Source organism: Halichoerus grypus, chromosome 8, assembly GCF_964656455.1.
Source record: "Halichoerus grypus chromosome 8, mHalGry1.hap1.1, whole genome shotgun sequence".
Classification (NCBI taxonomy): domain Eukaryota; kingdom Metazoa; phylum Chordata; class Mammalia; order Carnivora; family Phocidae; genus Halichoerus; species Halichoerus grypus.
This window is the reverse complement of record NC_135719.1, coordinates 113,473,563-113,500,661: the sequence shown is the minus strand read 5'-3', so window position 1 is coordinate 113,500,661 and position 27,099 is coordinate 113,473,563. Positions and strand designations below refer to the sequence as shown.

The 27,099-nt window shown below is 36.3% G+C and overlaps 1 protein-coding gene across 1 annotated transcript in view; it reads right to left on the bottom strand.

Moving 5' to 3' along the window:
* The window catches only part of MNAT1 (MNAT1 component of CDK activating kinase), a 200,515-nt gene that overhangs the window by 142,364 nt on the left and 31,052 nt on the right, over window positions 1–27,099 (bottom strand). The window contains exons 2-3 of the mRNA XM_036068374.2: window positions 5,311–5,463; window positions 3,200–3,273 (exon numbers count right to left, since the gene is read on the bottom strand). Of these exons, the coding sequence (XP_035924267.1) occupies window positions 3,200–3,273; window positions 5,311–5,463 (227 nt within the window). The remainder of the gene's footprint in view (window positions 1–3,199; window positions 3,274–5,310; window positions 5,464–27,099) is intronic.

Sequence of the window (27,099 nt, the reverse complement as noted above, 5' to 3'; positions counted from 1 at the left end):
CCTGTAACATTACTTGCTCATTCTCCAACATATTCAATACCCTTATATCTCTGTTAATTTTGTCTTTTGCTAGAAATGTTCTTCCATCCTCTTCCCACCTGGTAAACTCCTATTCCATCTTTTAAGGTCAAATTCAAATATGACCTCTTCTCTGATCAAACTATACTTCTATTTCCCAATGTTGAATTAATTGTTTGTTACCTGTATTCCCATAACACTTTACAAATAAATGCCTATACTACTTTGGCATTATATTATAGTTTTTAGTTTATATAATTACTTCCCCCTTTAGAGTCTGAACTTACTGAAGGCAAAGATCATATATGCCCCACAAGTAAAGTAGTTCACATAGAACAATTAATATCTGCTAAACTGAAGTTCAGAAAATAAACTCTAAGTCGAAGAGGCTAGACCCCAAATTTCATCAATATTTTCAAATACAATCAGAACTGCTCTTTATCCAGCATGATCAAGATTAGTAGCTGATTACTTACAAAAGTCTGCTAAGGGAGGGAAACACACATACACACTCCTTAAATATTTTAACTTAAAACATATATAGTAAGTACACAGTCATTCTCTAACTTAATGACCTATAGCCAATATCTAGTCTTTAATTAGTTTCTTTCATTGTTTCTTTCTTATATAAACCATACTTGTCATCTATATTGTTCAGTTTCCATTTTCTAAAGTGGAGTAAGAACTTGAGAAGCAGAATCCTTCAGAAGGTGTGCACTTTTTTTCCCAACCATATAACTACTTAATTAAATTACATAATTACAAGTATAAATAAATAAGGCCTGGTTACCAATGCAAACAACTCTCAGTATATAAATGAACTGGTGAGAGAAGTACAGAGATGTACTTGTCATCTTCTAATGAACAAGGTTCATCATGTATTCATTATGCTTTGGGCTTCAATCAGTATATTTTATGGAAGGACTGGGAAATGTCAGTTACCCCAATGGATCAATTAAGTGGAGGTAAGTTAAGAAATCTCCGACATAACTGCAACTGAAGACAGTCCTTCATGAATATACATGATAGCAGAATCACTTTCAAATTAAATGCTCCAAGCCACCATTTTCTTATCTGTTAAGGAAAGGACTACATATGGTAGAGCTGTAATAGCCAGACTTGATCTTACCTGTCAATCCTGGCTCCTGCTTCTGGACATAAACATGGTCTTACCTATGGGCCTCCAGTTGTTCATATCTTCCAACTAATTCATCCCATAGAAAAAATATGTATGTTTAAAAATAATGGCTCAACCAGAACCTTATTCTAGAATCAAGATCCCCGCCTCCCTTCCCCACCTTCTTTGCCCATTGGTTTCTTTAGATTATCTATCCTACCTGCCTGCTTGGACTTGTAACCATGTATTACACCTTGCTCTCTGACATCTATAATCTCCTTTCTCTTTATTACCTGACCAGACTCTTACCTAATCACATTGCCTTTAGAATAAACATGAGCTGGATTTATTCCTGCTACTATCCAACTGTCTGTCCTATACTTAATATGTATATTCTATAGATCTAATCAGAGTTCTACACTTGCCCAGTTCTTACAGATTTCTTTCAGTTTATCTTCTCAGTCAATATCATAACTTTTCTACTTTGACTTGGCACTCCCAATTCTACCACTTTTTCAACTAAAATCCAAGCCACTGATGGTTGCTAAGATTACACATAAAGTGCAATGAATACCATCAGAATGAAAAAACTATGGCCCCAAGGCACTAAATGATCCCAGAAAAAGCTTAAGTTATATTCTGTACATGCTATTTGCTATGACATAACAAATGAACTTAGATATTTTGGAAAAGTTTCCATAACAGTTGAAATAAAAAGATTCTCTGGGTTTTTCTCAGTTAATAAAGAAGTTAAAGGCATTAGAATACTCCATTCCTCAAGAGTTTAAATTTTCTAAAAATTTTCCATATATAAACCTTCCTCTAAAGAATGATCAGTCTGTTATATTCATACTTTAAATATGAAATAACATAAGCACAGCTTGGCTATCAGGTTTGAGAGAAGAATAAAAAAGATGATTTAATTCTCTAAGTCTCATTCTTATTTCAGTCTGTAATTTTTGTCTCATTTCCAAACCTGTATTGAGGAATAATAATTATGGCAGCTATAAAAAAACATTAATTTTTTTAATTGATGTATAACAACTTCTAGGCTTTTTAACATCTCTGCAATCTTATTTAAGAAAGCAAAAATAATTCTTTCTAGGCTCCTGGGTGGCTCAGTTGGTTAAGCATCTGCCTTCGGCTCAGGTCATGATCCCAGGGTCCTGGGATCGAGTCCCACATCGGTCTCCCTGCTTGGCGGGGAGCCTGCTTCTCTCTCTGCCTCTGCCTGCCACTCCCCCTGCTTGTGCTCTTTCTCTCTGTCAAATAAAGAAATAAAAAAATCTTAAAAAAAAAATTAATAATTCTTTCTTTTGATGAACATTTCCTTTTGACTAATCACAAAAGAAAGAAAAGGAGCTAAGATTACCCTAACCTCTGAGTCTAGAATAATACTAAATAAAAGAATGCCACTTCAATAGTCAACTGCTTCAAACTATTTTCAAACTACTGTATGCACAGAGACATAAATGATAAACAACATATGGCTTTAGTCACCATAGGCAGATAATAGAAATCCTATTTTTTAAAAATCTGTGTACCTTTTCCTTGTGTTGACTCTAATACCTCCTCAACATATAGATGATATATACAGATACAGCCTTTCTTCCCAGCTATAAACTGATACTACTGCGGCGGCTGGGTAGCTCAGTTGGTTAAGTGTCTGCCTTTGGTTCCAGTCATGATCTCGGGGTCCTGGGATCAAGCTCTGTGTCAGGCTCTCTGCTCAGCAGGGAGCCTGCTTCTCCTCTGTCTCTGCCACTCCCCTGCTTGTGCGCTCTCTCTCTCTCTCAAATAAATAAATAAAATCTTGGGGGGGAAAAAAACAGTGATACCATTTTCCCTGAGACAAAATGTTTATTACTTAAGTATGTCCTTTACTTAAGTATGGCTTCAATTTAACAAACATGATTCAAGTACAACAGAAAGTAAATAGATAAAACATCAGCTATGACAATAAAACTTGTTAGAGATTTTATATGAGATGTTTATCTTTTAGGCATCTAAAAGATAAAAGCATACAGGGTAGCATACCAAAAGTACAAGCATCAAAAAACATACCAATTTCTTCCACTTCTTCCAGGAAATCATTATATTCTCTTAGACTAGGAAAGTCTTCTTCTCTTTTATTGTATCTTTAATAGAAGAAAAAATTCAACATATTACATATCTCTTGCTTTCAATATTATCTAAGTGGTTTGTTTCTTCTTACATATTTTATTCATGATACATAGAAAAGCACTGCTTATTACTAACTGTGTAAAACACTGTTTTCTTGACACCATGTTTATAACTAGACCAAGAATGTTGTTCTTAAATTCTTATGATTACAGAGAAGGAATGGAATCAAGAGAGAATGATAAAATATGTTAAATCCTTCTAAAACTTAAGGAAAAGAAAGAAATTAGGAGCCTGATTTACTTCTTATAAATAGATTTGCTAATTTTCAGAAAGCTAAAAATTAATTCAAAAAACACCTTCCAATTTTTTATGACAATTATAGTCTAAAGAATACCAGATCAGGAAATTCTATAAATATTGTAATGTCCCTGTGAAGAATTAGAAAACTAAAAGGGATCAATTTTTAAAAAATTAATATAAAAGAGACTATCTAGGGCGCCTGGGTGGCTCAGTCGGTTAAGTGCCTGCCTTTGGCTCAAGTCATGATCCCAGGACCCTGAGATTGAGCCCCGCATCAGGCTCCCTGCTGGGTGGGGAGTCTGCTTCTCCCTCTACCTCACCCCCTGCTTATGCTCTCTTTCTCTCTCTCAGCTCTCTCTCATGCTCTTGCTCTCTCTCAAATAAATAAATAAAATCTTTTAAAAAAAATAAAATAAAAGAGACTATCTCCCAGAAGCAATACAAGTAATAAAAGAGCAGCCTGGGACATTGATAAAGTAACACAGGTTAAGTACCTAGAAAGATGCTGCTAAAACACTGGTGACCTAGGGGGCACCTGGGTGCATAGTCAGTTGAGGGTCCAACTCTTGCTTTCAGCTCAGGTCATAATCTCAGGGTTATGAGATCGAACCCCACATCAGGCTCTGTGCTAAGCATGGAGTCTGCTTGAGAGTCTTTCTTTCTCTCCCTGCCCCTCCCACTTCTGCATTCATGCTTTCTCTCTCTCTCTCTCTCTAAAATAAATAAACAAATCTTTAAAACACTGGTGACCTACGTTGAAACATATACCACCAAAAAATATAATAATAATAATACATTAAGTTTTATATTAATTTGTTAAACTTCAAAAACAATAAGGTCACTTTTAATAAAAGGACAGATAAAATAAAATCCAAAACTATTCACAAACAGTAAAAACTAGGGGCACCTAGGTGGCTCAGTCAGTTAAGCATCTGCCTTCGGCTCAGGTCATGATCCTGGGATCCTGGGATCCTGGGATCCTGAGATAAAGCCCTGCATCGGGCTCCCTGCTCAGCGAGGAGTCTGCTTCTCCCTTTCCCTCTGCCCCTCTCCCTGCTTGTGTGCTCTCTCTCTCATTCTCTTTCTCAAATAAATAATCTTAAAAAAAAAAAGAGAGTAAAAATGAAATTATAAGTGAAAAGATAATATTAAAAATAAATATATTATGTACACACACAGATATATATGAAAATAAATTATAGCTAACACATTATTTTCTCTAGCACACTTCAAATCTCAACTTAAATGATACCTTCACAGGCCCCACCTGATATCAGTGACCCACACCAACACTCAGTCACTAACTTTGTAATATTCTTCTCAATTTATAACCATACAGTTGTTTAGTTTGCCTGTTTTATTATCTATCTCCATGCTATTCTATACTACTATACCGTAAGCTTTATAAGGGCAAGGTTCATAGCTATTTCACTCATTTCATACCTAATGCTTAATATGAATAACACAGCATTCACACACAGTAGGTACTCAATATGTATTTAACTAAATTATAAAATAAATAGTAAATAAATTGTAAAGCTATCAAACAAAATGATCTACTCTTCTCTAACAAAGGCTAGATAACTATTCTTCAAGTACTTAATTTCTGTTGAACAAATGCATAGACGAATTTGTGCATTTATTCACTTGCCAAACTATCCATATTTCCATCAGTAAATAATTATAGCAATTATTGAAATAATACTTAAAGTCCTCTTTGTATACTGAATCATTCAAACAATAATAGTTACATTTTTAGGACTTTTTTCCGAATCTCAACCTCCTTGTCCACAGTAGGATCTTCAAAGAGTTGTACCCTAAAGTTGCTCTTTCTAAGTGGAGTGCCACACTCAGGACAGTTTCCAGCTCCTCTCATAAACAGTAAATCCACACAACTTTCACACCTGTAAGGAGAAAATACAAGGTAAACTTTAAGCCAATACTCAAATCCACAACAATTTGTATATAGTTTACCTTTTTTTTGTTGTTTTGGTGGTTTTTTGTTTGGGTGCGTTTTTCTGGCAGGGGAGCAGAGATAGGAAAATTAATCATTGCTACTTAAAAATCTCACACACACAAAAAAACTTTTAGATATTTATTTTCATTTGGAGCTTACATTTTAGACATAGGTACCCCAAGGGATACCAGTTTCATTTTACAAATTAAACAAATTTACAAATTAAAAGAAATTGTGTTGGGGGCTAGGCAGATTCAGAGGTAGCAGGATAGGGAAAAGTCAAAGAGGCATGTAAAAGAATGGTCTGTGGTCACCTCCATTCTCAGTCCAGTAACACTCTTAGATCTAGGCAAGAGAAGCCTCCGGGGCGCCTGGGTGGCTCAGTTGGTTAAGCCACTGCCTTCGGCTCAGGTCATGGTCCTGGAGTCCCGGGATCGAGTCCCGCATCGGGCTCCCTGCTCAGCGGGGAGTCTGCTTCTCCCTCTGACCCTCCCCCTCTCATGTGCTCTCTCTCTCAAATAAATAAATAAAAATCTTTAAAAAAAAAAAAAAAAAGAGAAGCCTCCTCCAAAGGCCTACACTTTAAAGCACTCTGCAAGAAGATGTTGTCCATATATACAATGAATATTATTCAGCCATCAGAAAAGATGAATACCCAACTTTTACATCAACATGGATGGGACTGGAGGAGATTATGCTAAGTGAAATAAGTCAAGCAGAGAAAGTGAATTATCATATGGTTTCACTTATTTGTGGAACATAAGGAATAGCATGGAGGACATTAGGAGAAGGAAGGGAAAAATGGGGGGGGGGGAATTGGAGGGAGAGATGAACCATGAGAGACTCTGGACTCTGAGAAACAAACAGGGTTTTAGAGGGGAGGGGGGATTGGTTAGCCCGGTGATGGGTATTAAGGAGGGCACGTACTGCATGGAGCACAGGGTGTTATACGAAAACAATGGATCGTGGATCACCACATCAAAAACCAATGATATATTGTATGGTGACAAACATAATAAAATTAAAAATAATAATAATAATAATAATAATAATAAAGCACTCTGCATATCACAATCACTAAAACAAAGACTTTTTTTTCTCTTTCAGCCTTATAAGATAGAAGTTGTTTTTTGTTGTTGTTGTTGTTTTGTTTTTTGGGGGTTTTTTTTTGAAAGTTCAGTAAGCAATTGAACAAATGGAAATTACAAGTGATAGTTGAAAGAGGTCTACTCCACCCCTGCCCCACCCCAGGCCAAAGGAGAAGGAACTGATGGTACCCCAGTATCTATGGAGAAAGCAGAAAAATCACCACAGCTTCTGCCCTGAGAAATCACAGAAGGAATGGTTCCTATAAAAGCTTTAATCAGTTAAAGTTGGCTGCCCCAAATCCACCAGGATGCCTAGGAAAGCCATGTTTCCCAGATACCTGCATTCCCTCCTTTCTTCTTGGGAAGTACACTTTGGGGAAGAGTTTAGAATTTCCTGGAAGTCTTGAGTTGGAAAAACAAGGACCTAAAGAGGTCAACATCTCTATACTGGATTCCTAGGAACCTGAGAGGATCAGTTCACACTGTTTTTGATGGGTCCAGGCACCACTCAACCATCCTTGCCCTGTCCCAAGATATCCATGCTACTAATCACACTAACAAGTAGAAAGGCTGGCTATAAGAAAACAACAGTTCCTTTAGCCTCTGGGTCTTGAGGATGCAGCCCTGGGAAGTAAGTGGACAGCATGGGAACTCAAGACTGTGCCAAGGGTGTAGCTTGGTTCTTAACCAATATTTAAACATTTTGATATACAGTCCTCTAGTTGCAATCTTGCCCAACTCCACATACATTAGGGCTATACCAGCCCTAATCACTTCTTTCTTAGCATTATCTGAAACTATTTTTTTAAAGATTTTATTTATTTATTTATTCATGAGAAACAGAGAGAGGCAGAGGGAGAAGCAGGCTTCCCACAGAGCAGGGAGTCCAACAGGGGACTCGATCCCAGGACCCCAAGATCATGACCTGAGCCAAAGGCAGACGCTTACCCAACTGAGCCACCCAGGTGCCCTGAAATTATTTATGCGTTGATTTTCTGTAACCTCTATGAGGATGGAGGATGTATTTACACTTCATGAGAGCAGGAATCTGGCCTACCTGTTCTCTATCCCCAGTGCCTCACAGATAATAAGTACTCAAAAAATTATACATAATAAAAAAATGAATATAAAAGGGGAAAAGAGAAAATTTAATGAGTAAGGGGAACATTTATTTCTTCCAGGTATGTAGCTGACATGTGGAATAAGCTAAATGAGAAGAATGACATAGGGAAATAAGAATTTTTAAGGTTGGTTATTAATAAAATAATAACATTGACCTTTGCAATTTCTATCTTAAAGTGCCATCAAATATTAGAGGGGAAAAAAAGTTCCTAAGAGAACACAGATCACAGCTGTCATTATCATGATCAACAAAACCCCAGAAAATTCACTTTAGGATTCGGAAGATTGGGAGTGGTACATTTCCCTTAATCTTTGTGGTTAGAGAAAATGAAATCTAACTACTACAGAAGTTGAAAATGAGCACACTTTAAAACTACACTAACTAGGGGTGCCTGGGTGGCTCAGTCGGTTGAGCCTCTGACTCTTGGTTTTGGGTCAGGTCACGGTATCAGGGTCGTGGGATTGAACCCCGGGCTGGGCTCTGCGCTGAGCCAGAGTCAGCTTAGGATTCACTCTCTCCTCTCCCTCTGTCACTCCCGCTTGTGCTCTCTCTCTAAAATAAATAAATAAATCTTTTAAAAAATAAATAAATAAAACTACACTGACTAAAGATATTTATAAGCAAGGAGCCATCTAAAATACTCAAAAAAAATCAAACCACAAATAATATTCTATATTTCAAGGCCCTGGAGAGTAGACTCAGTTGATAATTCATTTAACAAGGTAATACAGGGGCGCCTCGGTGGCTCAGTCAGTTAAGCTGAGGTCATGACCTCCAGGTCCTGGGATGGAGCCCCACACAGGGCTTCCTGCTCAGCAGGGAGTCTGCTTCTCTCTCTCTCTCTCTCTCTCCCTGCCCTCCCCACCACTCGTTCTCTCTAATAAAATCTTTTAAAAAAATGTTAAAAAACAAGGTAATACAGAACACTTAAATATTTCTAAAAGTTATATACTAGATATATTATTTGCTTTCACAATCAGTTCTGTATCTCTACTTTTTAAAAATCTGCTTTAAATCATAAGGATTAACAGTATTTAAGAATTTTTAGAATAATTTATTTTCCTATACAACTTTTTCCCTGATTTTAACTGCTATAAGAACAAATAACTCTTTTCTTAGAGCTCAAATATATAAACACACAGAGAAAAAAACTTAAAGCTCCGCTTCATTCTATTCTCTATCTCACTTCCCACAAGTAACATACTACTTTTAGAGTTTATGTGACCAATCTTTTTCTACATATTTATGAAATACATATTTACAAAGTATTTACATGAAAATTAGTTATATAAAAAAGAACAAAAGAAAAAGTTAATAATTGCTAGTTCACTGCATCTGGCAACAGAGCAACCGAAACAGCAGTATATGGATAATCTTTGGCCTCCAAGAGTGCAAGAAAGTTTTTCATACAAAATCTTGTATTTTCCAGAGCACAGGAAAATTTGTGGAAAAGCCCAAATCCTTAGTCATTACCCACTCCCAAAGATATCACTATGGTTTTCTCTTGTTTTTAAAAACCAGAATGGTGCCTACCTTCTCACTTCTCACTCTAAACAACTTATTTTTAGATTTTTAGATTTTGTTTTCTTATTTAACTGCTTATATTCCTTTGTCAAGATTTTTTAATTGACTTACTTGCTTTATTTTTTCAAAAGGAATTATATTTCATGCAGAATTTCAATACCTATTAAAATAGATTAACTGACTTAGAAAAGGTAAATAATCACAAATTTTGTGTTTAAAGACTTTCTTTGAAGTAATCTAGTTTTATCAGGACTTTCTATTCTTCTTCAGCTCACCAGCTCTCTAACAGAATCTGTGGTCTTGGGGTGCTCAGTTTAGAGTCTGCCTTCAGCTCAGGTCATGATCCCAAGGGTCCTGGGATAGAGCCCCACAGGGGGCTCCCTGCTCAGCAGGGAGTCTGCTTCTCCCTCTCCTTCTGCCAGCCACATTACTCCCGCCCCCTCATGTACACACACTCTCTCTCAAATAAATAAATTAAATTAAATTAAGAGAAGTCTATGGTCTTGAAAGATAAACAAGTAATAACTTTTATTAAAGAAAAAATTTTCCCTATAATAAATTATTCCTTAAACCCATGTGCAATAAACGCTATAGGGTAGGAGCTAGGTATTATTAAGGTAATTTTTTCTCTCAAAATATGCTGCCTAACTTTTCTAAGACCTGCAAATAACTTTTCTGTAACCTAAGGTTACATTGGTATGTATCACTTTATACCTAAAAGGGAATTCATTATCTACTCCAAAGCTTGAGGAAAAAAACTACTGCAACACAGTGTTTTGAGATATCAAGCAAAGAATTCATCCATAAAAACAGAAGGGATGGCCTGGAACTGCAAGTGTTAAAACATTACAAAACATTATAAATTCCCCCTCACAGCCTTTGGAGAATAAAATTTACTCTCAAAATTAAAAAGAAAGAAATTTTGTAAACCCATTTTTTCCAGTCTTAGAACTCAAAATTAATAACTATTCAATCTTCTGTTGGCTATTACCATTTAGCATGGCAATTGACAACTAACAAGCAAGTAATATAACGCACAAATTCAAATATTATGTTTAAGCCCATTTTGAGCCAGAAAAATAGAGCTAAATACGGGGGAAAAGGAAAGAGCTAGTAATTTAGTATAGCTGTGCCAAGAAAACATGAGCCCGAGCCCCCGACCCCTGCAGCAAAAAGTGGATTTGTACCCTCCTTACAAACAGCAAGGACCATGGAATACATCTAATTTCCCTTTTTGCCCTCTTGCCAGTAAACTCCTAAGCCAAATTTAAATGCTTTGTTGAACAGCACTGTATATATTTTCTAGAAAAAGGTTGGAAAAGTATGAAGAAGTTAGAAGGATAACATGTATTAGGGATCTTATGACATAGATATGACTTTATGATTTTCCTTACTATACAGATGAGGTCACTGAGCACTAGGGAGTCAAATAATTGGCTTAAAATCATTTAACTAGTAAGAATTGACCACGGTCTGCTTCACATTCCACATTTTCTCTTTCAATCTTACTCTTACTCAAAACTTTTACAATAACCTAAGTAACAATCCCTAGTGTCTACCTCTAGCCCAAATATCTCTCCTGAGTTCCTATTAGACACTGCCTATTGCACAATTCCTCTTTGATAACCCACGGGTACATTTTTTTATTTAGAAAAAAGTTACCTCAAACTCGATATATCCAAATCCAATATCCTTCACTCTATTAAGGATACAAGGAGAATAACACAAACTTTGTGCATAAGGGCTCATAATAATGTGGTCAAAATAGAAAAAAAAATAAAACTCTATGATAAAGGTATATTCTGGATACTATCATAAGCTCTCAGCCAATAAGCAATAGCTCAACAAATTATACTGCACACTCTTGGCCAGTAAGCATTGACACATCACACTCCAAATGCTCCAAGCCAATGACAGTTCCAAATGCACTATCCTGAGTGAAGTATTCCTAAAATACATGGACTCTACTCTTCTGAACCCATTCTTGTTGCCACTGATGAATAGTTTTGACCTAGAATAGCCAAAAAGTGTGTGGAGGTTATAGTATTAGATGCTGAAATCCAAGTTTTACAGAGGCTCAATGCCGCTTCAAATATATGGTTGAAGAAACAGAGTGAGAGTCAATTAGAAATTGAAAGTCCTCTAGCTAACTTTATGAAGGGCTTCAGAAATAATACTGCACACTGGGAGACCTGATAAACAATTATATGAATGGTAAAGGAACACAACATGACCACCAGGAACATTCAGAGCTTTGGAGAATTTAAAGAAAACAAGTTGCCAGTATACCAAGCCAGGAACGTATCTTTATAGGGACCATTACTGTAAGTCTACCTTGGGAAAGCTAAGGGCAAATTCAATTAGTACTACAATATCCAGAAATGCAGGTCATACACTAAATAAGACATCCCCTTTACTTTCACAATGATTCAAATATGTATTTACCTAAGCAGGACAAAGAATATTTACATTATCTGAAAAAGCTATCAACAGGTTCCTCCATTTTCCAACTACATATCTATGGAGGCCATATCATCTTCATACATTTCAACGGAAATAACATGTAACAATATAGATTCACTACAGAAGCAAATATCACAATCTAGCTGTCTTCTCTTAACCCTTACATCAAAAGAATTTGCAAAAATGTAAAACAATACTACCCCCAAATTTTTGTTTTGGAAAATATATTTTATAAAATATTTATATTAATAGGTAATATGTTTATAATTTTTAATGAATAAATATTTTCAAATTTTCTCAATTTTAATGTTCAATATGGTAAATATTAACAGATATGATCTTTATAAATAAAAGCTCTTGGGGAGTCCTTAGTAATTAAGGTACTGAGACCAAAATGACTGAGAACAAAGTTATATGTGATCAATAAAGATTTATTTATCAAGAAATACAATCATAACTTGAATGTGAAAGGGGAGGTGTAGAAAGGAACCACTTTGAAATACACCAGTGCACTCTAGCCTTCTCAATAAGGCCTGCTCTCAGGTGAAACTACTTAACCAAAGCCTAACCAGCTGGGGTATTATCAGAGCCTAACTAAACTGGGAGAAGGTAAATAATGAACTGCAGCCAAGTCTAGCCATCCAGTCCATCTAACTAGGAGGGAGAAAAAACAACTTTGAAACACTTGTGAACTTCACAGTACAGAAGCATAGGCTCACTAAAATCCTGAGACCTAATCACAAGAATAGAGACCACTTCCCTTCCCCCCAATACCTCTCCACAACACCACTAAAGGCCTACTTAGAACAATTCCTTTTATACAATACATCACATCTAGCTATCAAGAAAAACTTACAAGCCATACCAAAACACAAAAGTACATAATTGGAAGACACAGAGCAAGTTCAGAACCAGACATGACAGGGATGTTAGAATTACCAAACTAGGAATATAAAAAAACTATAATTAATATGTTAAGCATTCTAACAAATGAAGTAGACAAGATGCAAGAACAGGTGAGCAATGTAAACAGAGATGAAGAATGCCTTTGATGGTCTTATTAGTAGACTGGACACAGCTGAGGAAACAATCTTTGAGCAAAAAAATATACCAATAGAATCCTCAAAAACTGAAAACGAAAAAGACTAAACAAAGAGAATATGCAAGGACTGCAGAACTACAAAAAGTGTAAGATATGTGCAACTGGAACACCAGAAAGAGAAGAATGAAAGGCAGAGAAGAAATGTTTGAAACAACAACTGAAAATTTCCCCTGTATTAACATCAGAGACCAAACTGAAGATCCAAAAAGTTCAGAGAACACCAAGGAAGACAAATGCCAAAAAAAACAAAACCCAAACCAAACCAAACCAAACAAACAAACAAAAACCCTAGGCAGATCATTATCAAATTACAGAAAATTAGAGATAAAGAAAAAAATGATGAAAGAAGCCAAAGAGGGTAAAACACCTCACTTATACAGGAACAATGATAAGAATTACATTCAACTTCTCCCCAAAACATGCAAGAGAAATAACTTAAGTGAAATATTTAAGGTGTTTACAGAAAACCACCTCTGACCTAGAATTCACTACACTGCAAATTTACCCTTTAAAAGTGAAGAAAAAAATGAATACTTTATCAAACACTGAAAAAATTTATTGCCAATAGACCTGTCTAGTAGGAAGTATTAAAAAATATTCTTTAGAGAAAGAAAAATAATGGGCCAGAAACTCTGATCTCTACATAAGTAAAAGAAGAGCACTCGAGAAGAAATAAATGAAGGTAAAATAGTAACTCTGTTATTCTTAATTGATCGCTTCTCAGCCTTTTGGCTAAGATCAAGTGTATTATTCTTAATTGATCTAACAAATAACAGTTCAAAATAAAAACAGCAATAACATATCTGATTATGTAAACTTATGTATATATATTATGTGCATATATATGTGCCTATGTATGATTATATATAAGTGTAATGAACGATAGCAATAATACAAGAAATAGGAGGAAGGAACTGGAATTATTTTGTTATTATAAGACTCTCACACTACTGCCCAGTTGTATAGTGTTATGTGACAGTGGATTTGGATTAGTTGTAAATGTATTATTGCAAACTCTAGGGCAGTTACTATCAAAAGTAAAAAAAAGAAGTATAAGACTGATATGCTAAGGAAGAGAAAATGGAATCACATAAAATGCTCATTTAAAACCACAACAGACAGAGGCTGGGAAGATGGTGGAGTAAGAGGACCCTAAGCTCACCTCGTCCCATGAATACAACTAAAAAACACTCACATCAGCATAAATAACACAGAAAACAACCCTAAGACTGGCAGAAAAAACTCCACAACTAAAGGTAGAGGCCACATCAAAGAGGATAGGAAGGGCAGAGACATGAAGGGGAGCCAAAAGGACTGCTACATTTGGGGGTTAGAGGGAGCTGCCCACAGAAAGAGAAGTGAGAAAGAGACTATCACACCAGGGAGCCTGGACCGGGAAGACAAAGTCCCATAATATTTGGCTTTATAAACAATAGGAGCCAACTTTCATATGTTCTTCTTTATTTTTAAGTTTTATTTATTTTTTTAGTAGTCTGTACATCCAACATGGGACTTGAACTTAAGACCCCCAGATCAGGAGTCTCATGTTCTTCCAACTGAGCCAGCCAGGTACCCCTCCTGAGTTCTTATAACCACAGGGACCTAAAACCTGAAATTTCAAAAATCAGCAAGCTTGGTTCGGGGAGAGACCAAATGGCATAGCAAGCTGAGTCCTCACACTGAAAGAGATAGCACAACAAACAGCTCATGGAGATACAGTGTACAATCAGCAGTTTGAAAAATGCCTGTGGCATATAGGACGGAGAGCTATTTACTCATCTCAGAGGGTATCCTGGAGGGGCAGGGATCGCAGGAAGACCCCGCCAGGAACAAAGGAGCTATCAGGCACCTTCTCCCTCCCCTGCCCCTAAGCATAAACACACAGCCACCTACAGGAACAAGTGTGCCAACACTCACTACCTAACTTGCTTACACCAAGACCCACCCTCTCATGCTTCAGCAGATGGCCCTTTCCAGTCATGCTTCCATCAGTCCAGGCGCTCTGGGTTCCTCCCCAGAAGACCTGGGCAAACCTTGACACCACAACATCACCCAACCACCTTGATGAGTCCTCAGTTCTGGCAGCCATAGTGGCGCACCAGTCCCTATGGAAACCTGAGTTGTAGCTTGTTCAAATTGCACACCCCGCCCACACAGTCCCTAGTGCCTATGACAGCATCTGCAGGTCTCATTTCACAGGCACATCTGCATACATCTTGTTAAAACTATTGCCCCAGGATATAAAATCAATGCACAGAAATCAGCTGCATTTCTATACACTAACAATGAGACAGAAGAAAGAGAAATTAAGGAGTCGATCCCATTTACAATTACACACAAAACCATAAGACACCTAGGAATAAACCTAACCAAAGAGGCAAAGGATCTGTACTCAGAAAACTATAGAACACTCATGAATGAAACTGAGGAAGACACAAAGAAATGGAAAAACGTTCCATGTTCATGGATTGGAAGAACAAATACTGTTAAAATGTCTATGCTACCTAGAGCAATCTACACATTCAGTGCAATCCCTATCAAAATACCATCAACTTTTTTCACAGAGCTGGAACAAATAATCTTAAAATGTGTATGGAAGACCCTGAATAGCCAAAGGAATGTTGAAAAAGAAAACCAAAACTGGTGGCATCACAATTCCGGACTTCAAGCTCTATTACAAAGCTGTGATGATCACAACAGTGTGGTAATGGCACAAAAACAGACACATAAATCAATGGAACAGAATAGAGAACCCAGAAAGGGACTCTCAACTCTATGGTCAACTAGACTTAGACAAAGCAGGAAAGAATGTCCAATGGAAAAAAGACAGTCTCTTCAACAAATGGTGTTGGGAAAACTGGACAGCCACATGCAGAAGAATGAAACTGGACCATTTTCTTACACCACACATAAAAATAGACTCAAAATGGAAGAAGGACCTAAATGTGAGAAAGGAATCTATCAAAATCCTAGAGAACACAGCAGCAACCACTGTGACCTCAACCACAGCAACTTCTTGCTAGACACATCGCCAAAGACAAGGGAAACAAAGGCAAAAATGAACTACTGGGACTTCATCAAGATAAAAAGCTTTCGCACAGCAAAGGAAACAGTCGACAAAACCAAAAGACAACTGACAGAATGGGAGAAGATATTTGCAAATGACATATCAGATAAAGAGCTAGTATCCAAGATCTATAAAGAACTTCTCAAACTCAAAACCCAAAAAACAAAGAATCCAGTCAAGAAATGGGCAGAAGACATGAACAGACATTTCTCCAAAGAAGACATACAAATGGCCATCAGACACATGAAAAGATGCTCAACATCACACGGCATCAGGGAAATCCAAATCAAAACCATAATGAGATACCACCTCACACCGGTCAGAACAGCTAAAATTAACAAGTCAGGAAATGACAGATGTTGGTGAGGATACAGAGAAAGGGGAACCCTCTGACACTGTTGGTGGGAATGCAAGCTGGTGCAGCCACTCTGGAAAACAGTATGGAGGTTCCTCAAAAAGTTGAAAATAGAGCTACCCTACGACCCAGCAATTGCACTACTGGGTATTTACCCCAAAGATACAAATGTAGTGATCCAAAGGTGCACCTGCACCCAATGTTTATAGTAGCAATGTCCACAATAGCCAAACTATGGAAATAGCCCAGATGTCCATCGACAGATGAATAAAGAACTGTATATATACAATGGAATACTACTCAGCCATCAAAAAAATGAAATCTTGCCATTTGCAGCGACATGGATGGAACTAAAGGGTATTATGCTAAGCAAAATAAGTCAATCAGAGAAAGACTATCATATATCACCCATATGTGAATTTTAAGAAACAAAACAGAGGATCATAGGGGAACAGAGGAAAAAATAAAACAAGACGAAATCAGAGAGGGAAACAAACCATAAGAGACTCTTAATCATAGGAAACAAACCCAAGGTGGCTGGAGGGGAGGGGGTAGGGGGATGGGGTAACTGGGTAATGGACATTAAGAAGGGCACATGATGTAATGGGCACTGGGTATTTATATAAGCTTAATGAATCACTGAACTCTACCTCTGAAACCAAGAATACATTATTTGTTAATTAATTGAATTTAAATTAAAAGAAATACTATGACCTATAAAAAAAATTTTTTTTAATTAAAAAAGAGATTGTCAGAGTAGATCAAAACACAAGGCCCAACTATATGTTATCTACAAGAAACCCACTTTAAATACAAAGACACTTTAAAAGTAAATAAATGGTGAAAAATATACTGTGCTAACACTAATCAAAAGAAAGCAGGAGTAATTTCAAAACTTGGAAGTAACCCAGATATCCTTCAGTAGGTGAATGGATGCATAAACTGTGGTATATCCAGATGATAAAATATTATTCACTACTAAAAAGAAAAGAGCTATCAAGCCATGAAAAGACTTAGAGCTATCAAGCCATGAAAAGACTTAAATGCATGTTACTAACTGAAAAAAAGTCAATCTGAAAAGCCGACCCAGTATGATTAAAACTATATGACATTCTAAAATAAGCAAAATTCAAGACAATAAGAACAGAGGTTGTGGTTGGCAGAGGGAAGAAGATTTTTATAGCAGTGAAAAAACTCTATATGGTATTATAATGATGGACATATGTCATTACAGTTTTGTCCAAACCCACAGAATGTACATCAAGAGTGTATCCTAAAGAAAACTATGGACTCTGGATGATAATGATGTATCAATGTATGTTCATCCTTGGTAAAAAAAAATGTACCATTTCTGATGAACGATGCTGATAACGGGTATAGGAGAAATCTCTGCACCTTCTTCCCAATTCTTGTTATAAATATAAAACTGCTCTAAAAAAATTAAGTCTATAAAGCAATAATAATGTTAACATTTTTGTTTCTAGAAAGCAAAGTATACCAATGTTTGCTCAACATTTATTAACATTTTCAATTAATCATTTTAAATATCCAATAAATACTAGAGAAACTCAATAAAATAACAGACAAGCTCGAGACCTATTCCTCAGATTGTTTTAAAACGCATGTCATATTTTAAATTTGTAAGTAATTTTTACTTTTTGAATAGTAGAGATGATTTTTTTAAATTTCAGTAATAAAAAGAAAACTCAAGCCTTTTAAAAACCAAATGGCCATCCAATAATCAACTTAATGAAATGAGTCATTATATATAAAAGAACTTAAACCAGTCTCTGGCACATAGTAAATGCTCAACAATTGTTAGCTGTATCTCTACATTTATCAAGTCCTTTCCATCTGACCAAACAATTCCTAAACTGTCCAGACACAATATTTTCCACTTACCTTTTTTTTTTGAGAGAGAGAGAAAGTGCATGCACATGCGCATGTGAGCAGTAGAGGGGCGGGCACAGAGGGAGAGGGAAAGAGAATCTTAGCAGGCTCCATGCCCAGGGCAGAGCCAAATGTGGGTCTCAATCTCACAACCCTGAGATCATGACCTGAGCTGAAATCAAGAGTCAGACACTTAACCAACTGAACCACCCAGGTACCCCTCCACTTACTTAAATTTTCAGCAACTTTCAACATCCTGAATTCTGGTATTTCTATAAAATTGGTGCATATTTCTTCCATTTTCAGTGACACCACGAGCATATTCTATGACAGGTATTTATGGGAAAAGTATTTCTCAAAAACCATTTAAAGTTAAATTAAAACAATTACCTCTAGAAAAAAAATTTTTAATATTGAATACAAATAAGCATTACTTTTGGTAAGTATTCTTGAGTTTTTAGAATATGAGAAGGTAAGTTTACTAACTCCATTAGTAAAAGCTAGCTTGGTGATTTGCCCAATTATTCAAATATATGTAGCCAACAGAATTTAAGACATTTTTTTCATAAAAGGCCTAGACTAAGGATGGAAATATCTAAGTATTTAGAACTCAGCATGAAGAAGGAAACCTCAGTAAGGTTATAGCTGATGCCTGCGTTTACATTATCAAAACTTTGAAGATTTGTTTCTTTCAAAGATACAATAGCTAGGCAAAAAAAAAAAAAAACAAACCAACAACTTTATTTTCAAGAATTTAAGATAAAATCACCTATTTCTTTTTTTTTTTTTTTTAAGATTTTATTTATTTAACAGAGAGAGACACAGCGAGAGAGGGAACACAAGCAGGGGGAGTGGGAGAGGGAGAAGCAGGCTTCCCGCCAAGCAGGGAGCCTGATGCGGGGCTCGATCCCAGGACCCTGAGACCACGACCTGAGCAGAAGGCAGACGCCCAACCGACTGAGCCACCCAGGTGCCCCAAAATCACCTATTTCTTCACACTTGCTCATTGCTGTTTTGAAATTAATTCTAAAGATAATCTATATTAACAATGGCCCTTTTATCTTCAAATATGAAGTATTATTTTTTTAAGATTTTATTTATTTATTAGAGAGAGAGAAACAGCGAGAGAAGGAACACAAGCAGGGGGAGTGGGAGAGGGAGAAGCAGGCTTCCCGCCGAGCAGGGAGCCCGATGTGGGGCTCGATCCCAGGATCCTGGGATCATGACCTAAGCCAAAGGCAGATGCTTAATGACTGAGCCACCCAGGTACCCCTGAAGTATTATTTTTATGACAAAATACAAAATAGCTTTCTGAAACGTTCTTAAAGTGAAGAAACTTTACTACTCATTCTACATAAAACACCAGTGAATAATAAGCTATCTTATGCGATATTCTTACCTATTACATCTAATTATACAGATAAAAAATTATAAATTTTATAAATTGTAATGTACACTTACAAATAATATAGCAGAAACGTTTGTAAAAAATTTACCTTAAAAATATTAATTTATTACTTTAAAAATCAAAGTTATATCCACATGCAAAAGAATGAAATTGGACTCCTACTTCACCCTATATACAAAAATTAACTCAAAGTGGACCAATGACCTAAATATAACAGATAAACTCTTGGAAGAAAGACTCTTAGAAGAAAACCTAGGAGAAAATCTTCATGACCTTGGATTTGGCAACGGATTCTTAGATACGACACCAAAAGCACGAACAACAAAAGAAAAAAAAATAAGCTATACTGGACTTCATTAAAATTTAAAAATTTAGTGCATCAAAGGACATTATCAAAAAAGTGGAAAGACAACCTACAGAATGGGAAAAATATCTGCATATCATATATCTGGTATGTATCCAGAACATATAAAGAACTATTACAGCTCAACAACCAAAAGGCAAACAACCTAATTAAAAAATGGACAAAGATGTGAACAGAAATTTCTCCAAAACAGATATACAAATGCCCAACAAAAACATGAAAACATTTTAGGCATCATTAGACATTAGGGAAATGCAATGTCACTTCACATCCACTAGGATGGCTATTTAAAAAAAAGAAAGAAAAAGAAAAGAACAATAACAAGTGTTGCTGAGGATATGGAAAAACTGGAACCCTCATACATTGCTGGTAGGAATGAAAAATAGTTCAGATGCTGTGGAAAATTTTTTGATCGTTCCTCAAAAAATTAAATATAGAATTACCATATTCCCTAGCAATTCCACTCCTAGGTGTATACTCAGAAGGACTGAAAATAGGTACTCAAACAAATGCATATACAAACATGTTTGCAGCAGTTCTACTGACAATAACCAAAAGGAGGACAGAACCCAGATGTCCACCAACATATGAACAGAGAAACAAACTGTGGTGTATATACATATACATACACACACACACACACACACACACACACACAATGGAATTATTCAACCATAAAAAAGTGAAGTATTGATACATGCTACAATTTGGATGAACCTTGAAAACATTATGCTACATGAAGAGGCAGACACATAAAATATCTAGAATAGGTTAAGTCCATAGAGACAGAAAACAGATTAGTGGTTACCAGGTACGGGGGAGGATGCAGAAACAGGGAGTAACTGCTTAATGGGTATAGGGTTTTCTTTTATAGTGATGAAAATGTTTCAGAAGTAGATAGAGGTAGTGGTTGCACAACATTTTAAATGTACAAAATGCTGCTGAACTGCTCACTTTAGAATGGTTAATGTTACATAATATGAATTTCACATCGATAAAAAAACTTAGAAACTGAAGTTACATATTCTTACTATAAGATCAAGTTTATGTATTCATTTACCATTTTCAACAAAGAATGAAAAACCTGGATTCTTACTCTAATATTAGCTTGCTGCGGGAATGGGGGGGGCATCTTTTGTTTGCCTCTCCAGGTATCAAGGCAAACCTTCTCCTTTTATAAACTAGTAAGACTATGAATTTCCCAATCACACAATTTGGATGAGTTTGATCTCACTCCTAAATCAAGAGGTGATCACTGACTGGCTTAATCCAATCAGTGAATGCCATCCTCTTTAACAGTATGGTTGGTTGAAGATAAGCAAGCAACCCAATATGCCCCAGTGAAATATGAGGAGAGAAAATAGCAGGGAAAAAAGCTTCCCATCATACCTTTTATTTTTCTTTTTAATTTTAATTCCAGTATAGTTAATACACAGTGTTATATTAGTTTCAGGTGTACAATATAGTGATTCAACAATTCTATATATTACCCAGTGCTCATCAAGATAAGTGTACTCTTAATCCCCTTCACCTATTTCACCATACCCCTACCCACCTCCCCTCCGGTAACCATCTGTTTGTTCTCTATAATTAAGAGTCTGTTTTTTGGTTTCTCTCTCTCTCTCTTTCCTTTGTTCATTTGGTTCTTAAATTCCACATATGAGTGAAATCATATAGTATTTGTCTTTCTCTGACTGACTTTGCTTAGCATTATGCTCTCCAGCTCCACCCACGTTGTTGCAAATGCCAAGATTCATTTTTTCATCTAAGTAACATTCGTGTGTGTGCGTGCACGCACATGCTCGCAACATCTTCTTTATCCATTCAGCTATCAATGGGCACTTGGGCTGCTTCCACAATTTGGCTATTATAAATAATGCTGCAATAAACATAGGGGTGCATGTATCTTTTCAAATTAGTGTTTTCTTATTCTTTGGGTTCCTGTCATTCCCTCTAAGCCTGCAAGAGAAAGCAACTATTTTGTTTATCTAGATGCAAACTTAGAAAGATGGCACTGTGGGGGCGCCTGGGTGGTTCAGTCGTTAAGCATCTGCCTTTGGCTCAGGTCATGATCCCGGGGTCCTGGGATCGAGCCCCACATCGGGCTCCCTGCTCAGCGGGAAGCCTGCTTCTCACTCTCCCACTCCCCCTGCTTGTGCTCCCTCTCTCGCTGTGTCTCTCTCTGTCAAATAAATAAAATCTTTAAAGAAAAAAAAAAAAAAGATGGCACTGTGAAGAGAAAATAGAAGCCAAGATATAGAATGAACAAAATAATGGTTACATTATTGAGCTACTGGATTAAGCCTTATCTACGGCTGTACTTTTCAGTAACAGGTCAATAAATTCTTTAAGATAGTTTGAGTTGAGTTTCCTATTATTTACAAACAAAAGCATCTAAAATTATATACTACCTAAATGACCTTTCAAAAACAGTCTTCAATTACCTTACCCATAAAAGCAATAATCCCTAAATTAACTCTCTCCCAGAAATGTTATTCAAATGAAAGACATATGTGAAAGCACTATGAGAACTACCTACATGCCCTAAGATCAAGCCACTGATGTTTTTTTATTCTAGAATGCATTTCCTTAAATAATAAATCCAGCATTTACCACATGAAAGTTAGTTTTCTTACAAAGATAATTCTTTTACTCTAGAATCCATTTCTTTAAAAAGATAAAGCTATGACTGACCACATAAAAGTCACTTATTAAAGACACGATGATGTAATTAGATCTGCACTGGCAATCAGAAAACCAAGGCTGCCGTTCCAGCTGTCTCTTATCATACGGGGAACTTTGAGGAAGTCAAATACTCATTTATAAAATATTCAAGGTTTCTTCCAAGTTTGATAATTCTAGATACCTTGAGTTGTTACAAAGGTTGTTAATTTTTCTTTTTCTAAATAGGAATAAATACATTTTTTCAATATAACTGATGATTATCAGTTTAACTTTTCCATATCACCTATAATTACAAACTTTATATACTATACAGACTTTTCTTTAACACTTAAATTCCATCAAGTGTAACATACGGTATTGTATTATAGGGAAGTGATATAGAAGATTCTATGACAGATGGAGTTAGCAATACAAATAATAATAAGACACAGTCCCCCAGAATCTCTTCAAAAGTTTATATAATATAGTAATTTTTGCCCAGTAAAAATATATTATATTCAGCATTTTAAAAAATTGTTTTTAAAAACATTTAAAAACATATATTTCAGTATATATACATAGCAACACACATATGTACACACACAGATATATACGGGTATATAGAGAAGAGGTTCCTTCAGAAGAAAAAGTTATTTTACTAAACTTTTTTTTTAAGAACTTCGTTTCTTAATCTTAAATTTCTCATACTAAAAATAAAAGCAAAGCTATGCTGATAATACATTCTTTTGAATTTGTACCAACATAACATTATATAAGTTATTATAACAAAGTATAAGAATATGATACTACTTTGAATGCATACAACTTTTCTTCCAGAAAGCTTAAAAGTCTATACAAAATAAAGGCTAAGCTAGATTTTCCCATTCTACAGGTGGTAAAACAAAATGACTTGTCAAAGGTCATAATCTGGGGCACCTGGGTGGCTCAGTTGGTTAAGCACTGACTCTTGATTTTGGCTCAGGTCATGATCTCAGGGTCTTGGGACCCAGCCCTGTGTCAGGCTCCTCGGTCAGTGCAGTCTGCTTGAGGATTCTCTCCCTCTCCCTCTGCCTCTCACCCTCTCACTCGCTCACGCAGCTCTCTCGCTCTCTCTCAAATAAATAAATATTTTTTTAAAAGATCATAATTTAAGTGCAGGCCAGAAATATGTCTCACCTAATTTCTAAGCATATCTTTCTACCAATGAAATGTTCCAAATCTAGCCAAGCCCCACCACCCCCGAACCAGGGTATCTCACAGTGCTATCTTTGGTGATAGAACAGCCAAACCATCAGGTAACTACTTAACATGAAAAGTCTTAGATCCATTTGACAATGAATTATAAGGTTTATTTTACTCTATGGCAAGTCTAAGGGTCAAACTGAATTCACTACCAGACCCTTATCTACAAACACCTACTGGACACTTATTATATGCAGTGGTTCTACCTAAAGTTTAAAGTAAAATTATAAAGAAGTATAAGATTTGATCGCTATCTTCAGGTATATACTACATAGTTAAGCAAGAGGACACACCCATAAAACAATAGGACAAGTTTGTGTCTAAGTGTAAAAATAGTAGATTCACTCCTTGAACAATTGATTAATTATTGCACAACTGAGAAGGAAGGAAAGCATGGTTAAGTACACAGATTATGGGAGCCATTTTGCCTCCTTTAGTCATTTGCTAGGCCTGCAACCCTAGACAAATTATTAACCCTCACTGTGCCTCAATTTCCTTGTGAAAAAGAAAAATAATACCTTCCAGGGATTGGGATTGATGGGGAAGGGGATGTATGATCTGGATTCACAGACTTGGTAAGATTTATACCCATTAATGCAGATAAAAATGTTAGAAATATATCAGGCATAGTACACTCTCAATAAATATCAGCTATTAAAACTAGTATTTACTGCAAGGAATGACCAATAAGGACCAAAAGCCAGTATCAAGGATTACCAATGGGAAAGGACTCAGGAAACAGGCTGAAAAGAGATGGAACTTGAAAAATCTGATGGCTTTGAAGTACAAAAGAAGGATGATATTTCAGGCAGAAATCACAGCAAGAACAAAGGTATCAGTACTCACAATTTATACACAGATCAATAAATATAACACTTTTAAGGGGAAAAAACAAGAGTTCATGTAAGCGTGCAAGGCAGTCTCTTACCCTTTGCCACCAAAGTACTCTCAAATGGCAGAGAAAAATATATCTCCTGGAAGACTGCGGACACAGGCTCAAATGATCTCCCACAAAGTCAACATTTCTTCGAATTATATATTTTATCTTAAAAATTTATAAATGTTCAATTTGTCTCCATAATATAATCCTATATATTTTCACTGAAGAAACACCTTAAATAATTATTAGTAATTCAATTACTCAAAATTTTTTTCATATTCTTTAGGTAAATTTGACATCCCAGAAAGATGTCTATAGATTCATGTACCACTAATGTACCAGCACACTTCAAGAATCAAATATACTTTAGTTAAAGAAACAAGATAAAAAAAAGAAATTCCATGTATACCTGGGAATCTAGCATATGAAAGAAGTAGTATTACAAATGAATGATTTGTAAAGGAATGACGACTCAATAAATGGTCGGGACACCACTGACTTGCTAGATGAAAGGGGTGAGAGACTAGATCCCTATCTCTTAGACTGTACACAAAAAGAAATTCTGTTTGAATAAATGATCTAAACATGAAAGTGAAAGCTTTAAATTTAAGAAATTATAAGAGAATATAATTAGGACATCAGAGCAGAATTTCCTAAAAGTGACTAAAAAACTTTAACAAATATAGGAGACCAATAAATTTCATTTTATCAAAATTAAAAACTTCTATATGGGGAGAGGGACATAATACTACTAAAAGACTCACCACAGCTGAGGAAGTTACTTTTTCATCACATATAAAAGATAATATTCAAACTATATTTAGAGGTTCTATAAATGAGTAACACAAACAATGCTACAGAAAAATGGGTGGACTATATGAACAGGTAAATTATACCATGCAAATCCACTTGCTTCTTAAATAAGTTCCCTAGCTGGGAAGAGCTCTTAAGGATTCTACTTATTTTATTTCCATGGGAAACTTCCTAGAGAAAGGGACAAACTACAGCCCCAATGCTGCCATTGATTTCCCGGCCAAAACTTATCCTCATCATTACGCTCTAAATTCTCCTCACCCTCCACTAGCACCTCTGCTGATCTAGGCAGCCTGCTACCAAGCTGACCCAGACCCTTACTCTTAAGGGATCTGAACCCCTGTTTACCATTCTCTGTTTACGCTGTGCCTGCTATACTTACATATTTACTATAATAACAGAATTGGGAGCACCAAGAGACACTCCAATGAATCCCTTGAATGCCAGACATATTCTACCCTGTCCTCATTGTGATGATGATCAGAATCAATTACTCTTGCCAGAAAGATGACTCCTTTTCTTCCCTGGTGTCCTCTGAACCCAAGGATCCAAAATAACCAGACAATAGGTATGGTATAAAGACCAATGGAGGGGAGCCTGGGTGGCTCAGCTGGTTAAGTGTCTGCCTTCGGCTCAGGTCATGATCTCAGGGTTGTGAGACTGAGCCCCCACATCAGGCTCTGTGCTCAGCAAGGAGTCTACTTGAGATTTTCTCTCTCTCCCTCCTCCTCTGCCCCTGCCCCTCTACGTGCTGGCTCATGCATGCTCTCTCTCTCTCTCTCTCAAATAAATAAATCTTAAAAAAAAAAAAAAAAAAGATTTGCAGCCAAAACTAAATCACTGAAAGTGTCTGGGCAGAATGAGCATAACGCAGAAACTGGGCTGAAAAATTAATAAGGATCTTATAAAGAATCAAAACAAACCCAGTATCATCAGTTTAGGTTCAGCAAAGACCTTGAGACCTGTGTGCAATCCTTGGGCTACTGCCAAAAATTGAACTCTCAGATTTCTTTAGTATAGTCCTAAACCCAGCCCATTAAACTCAGCAGACTAGACACAACTATCTAACCATTTGTATGGACATTAAACTTACTAAGTCTACTTTCTCAGCCTAATCTTTCCACTAGAATATGCTTCCATAGATAATATGCATTCTTAATGCAACTTTTTATTTTCAGTTGGGCACTTTGATGGCATAATAACAGACCATAAAATCAACTAGCTATAAACATAAAAGCTATTGGCATAGAAATAACCATAAACTTTCCCAATATTTACTATGGAATGAGAATGGGGGGGAAAAAAGAGGACTTTACCAGATGAACCACACGAACATTAAAAAAGTCCTTCATAAAAGGTAAAGAATAACAGTGGTAAGTAAGTTTTAAAAGTATGCAGAAGGGGCGCCTGGGTGGCTCAGTCTGTTAAGTGTCTGCCTTCGGCTCAGGTCATGATCCCAGGGTCCTGGAATCGAGCCCCACATCGGGCTCCCTGCTCAGTGGGAAGCCTGCTTCTCCCCTTCCCTCTGCCACTCCCCTTACTTGTGCTCTCTCTCTCAAATAAATAAAATCTTTTAAAAATAAATAAATAATAAAAGTAT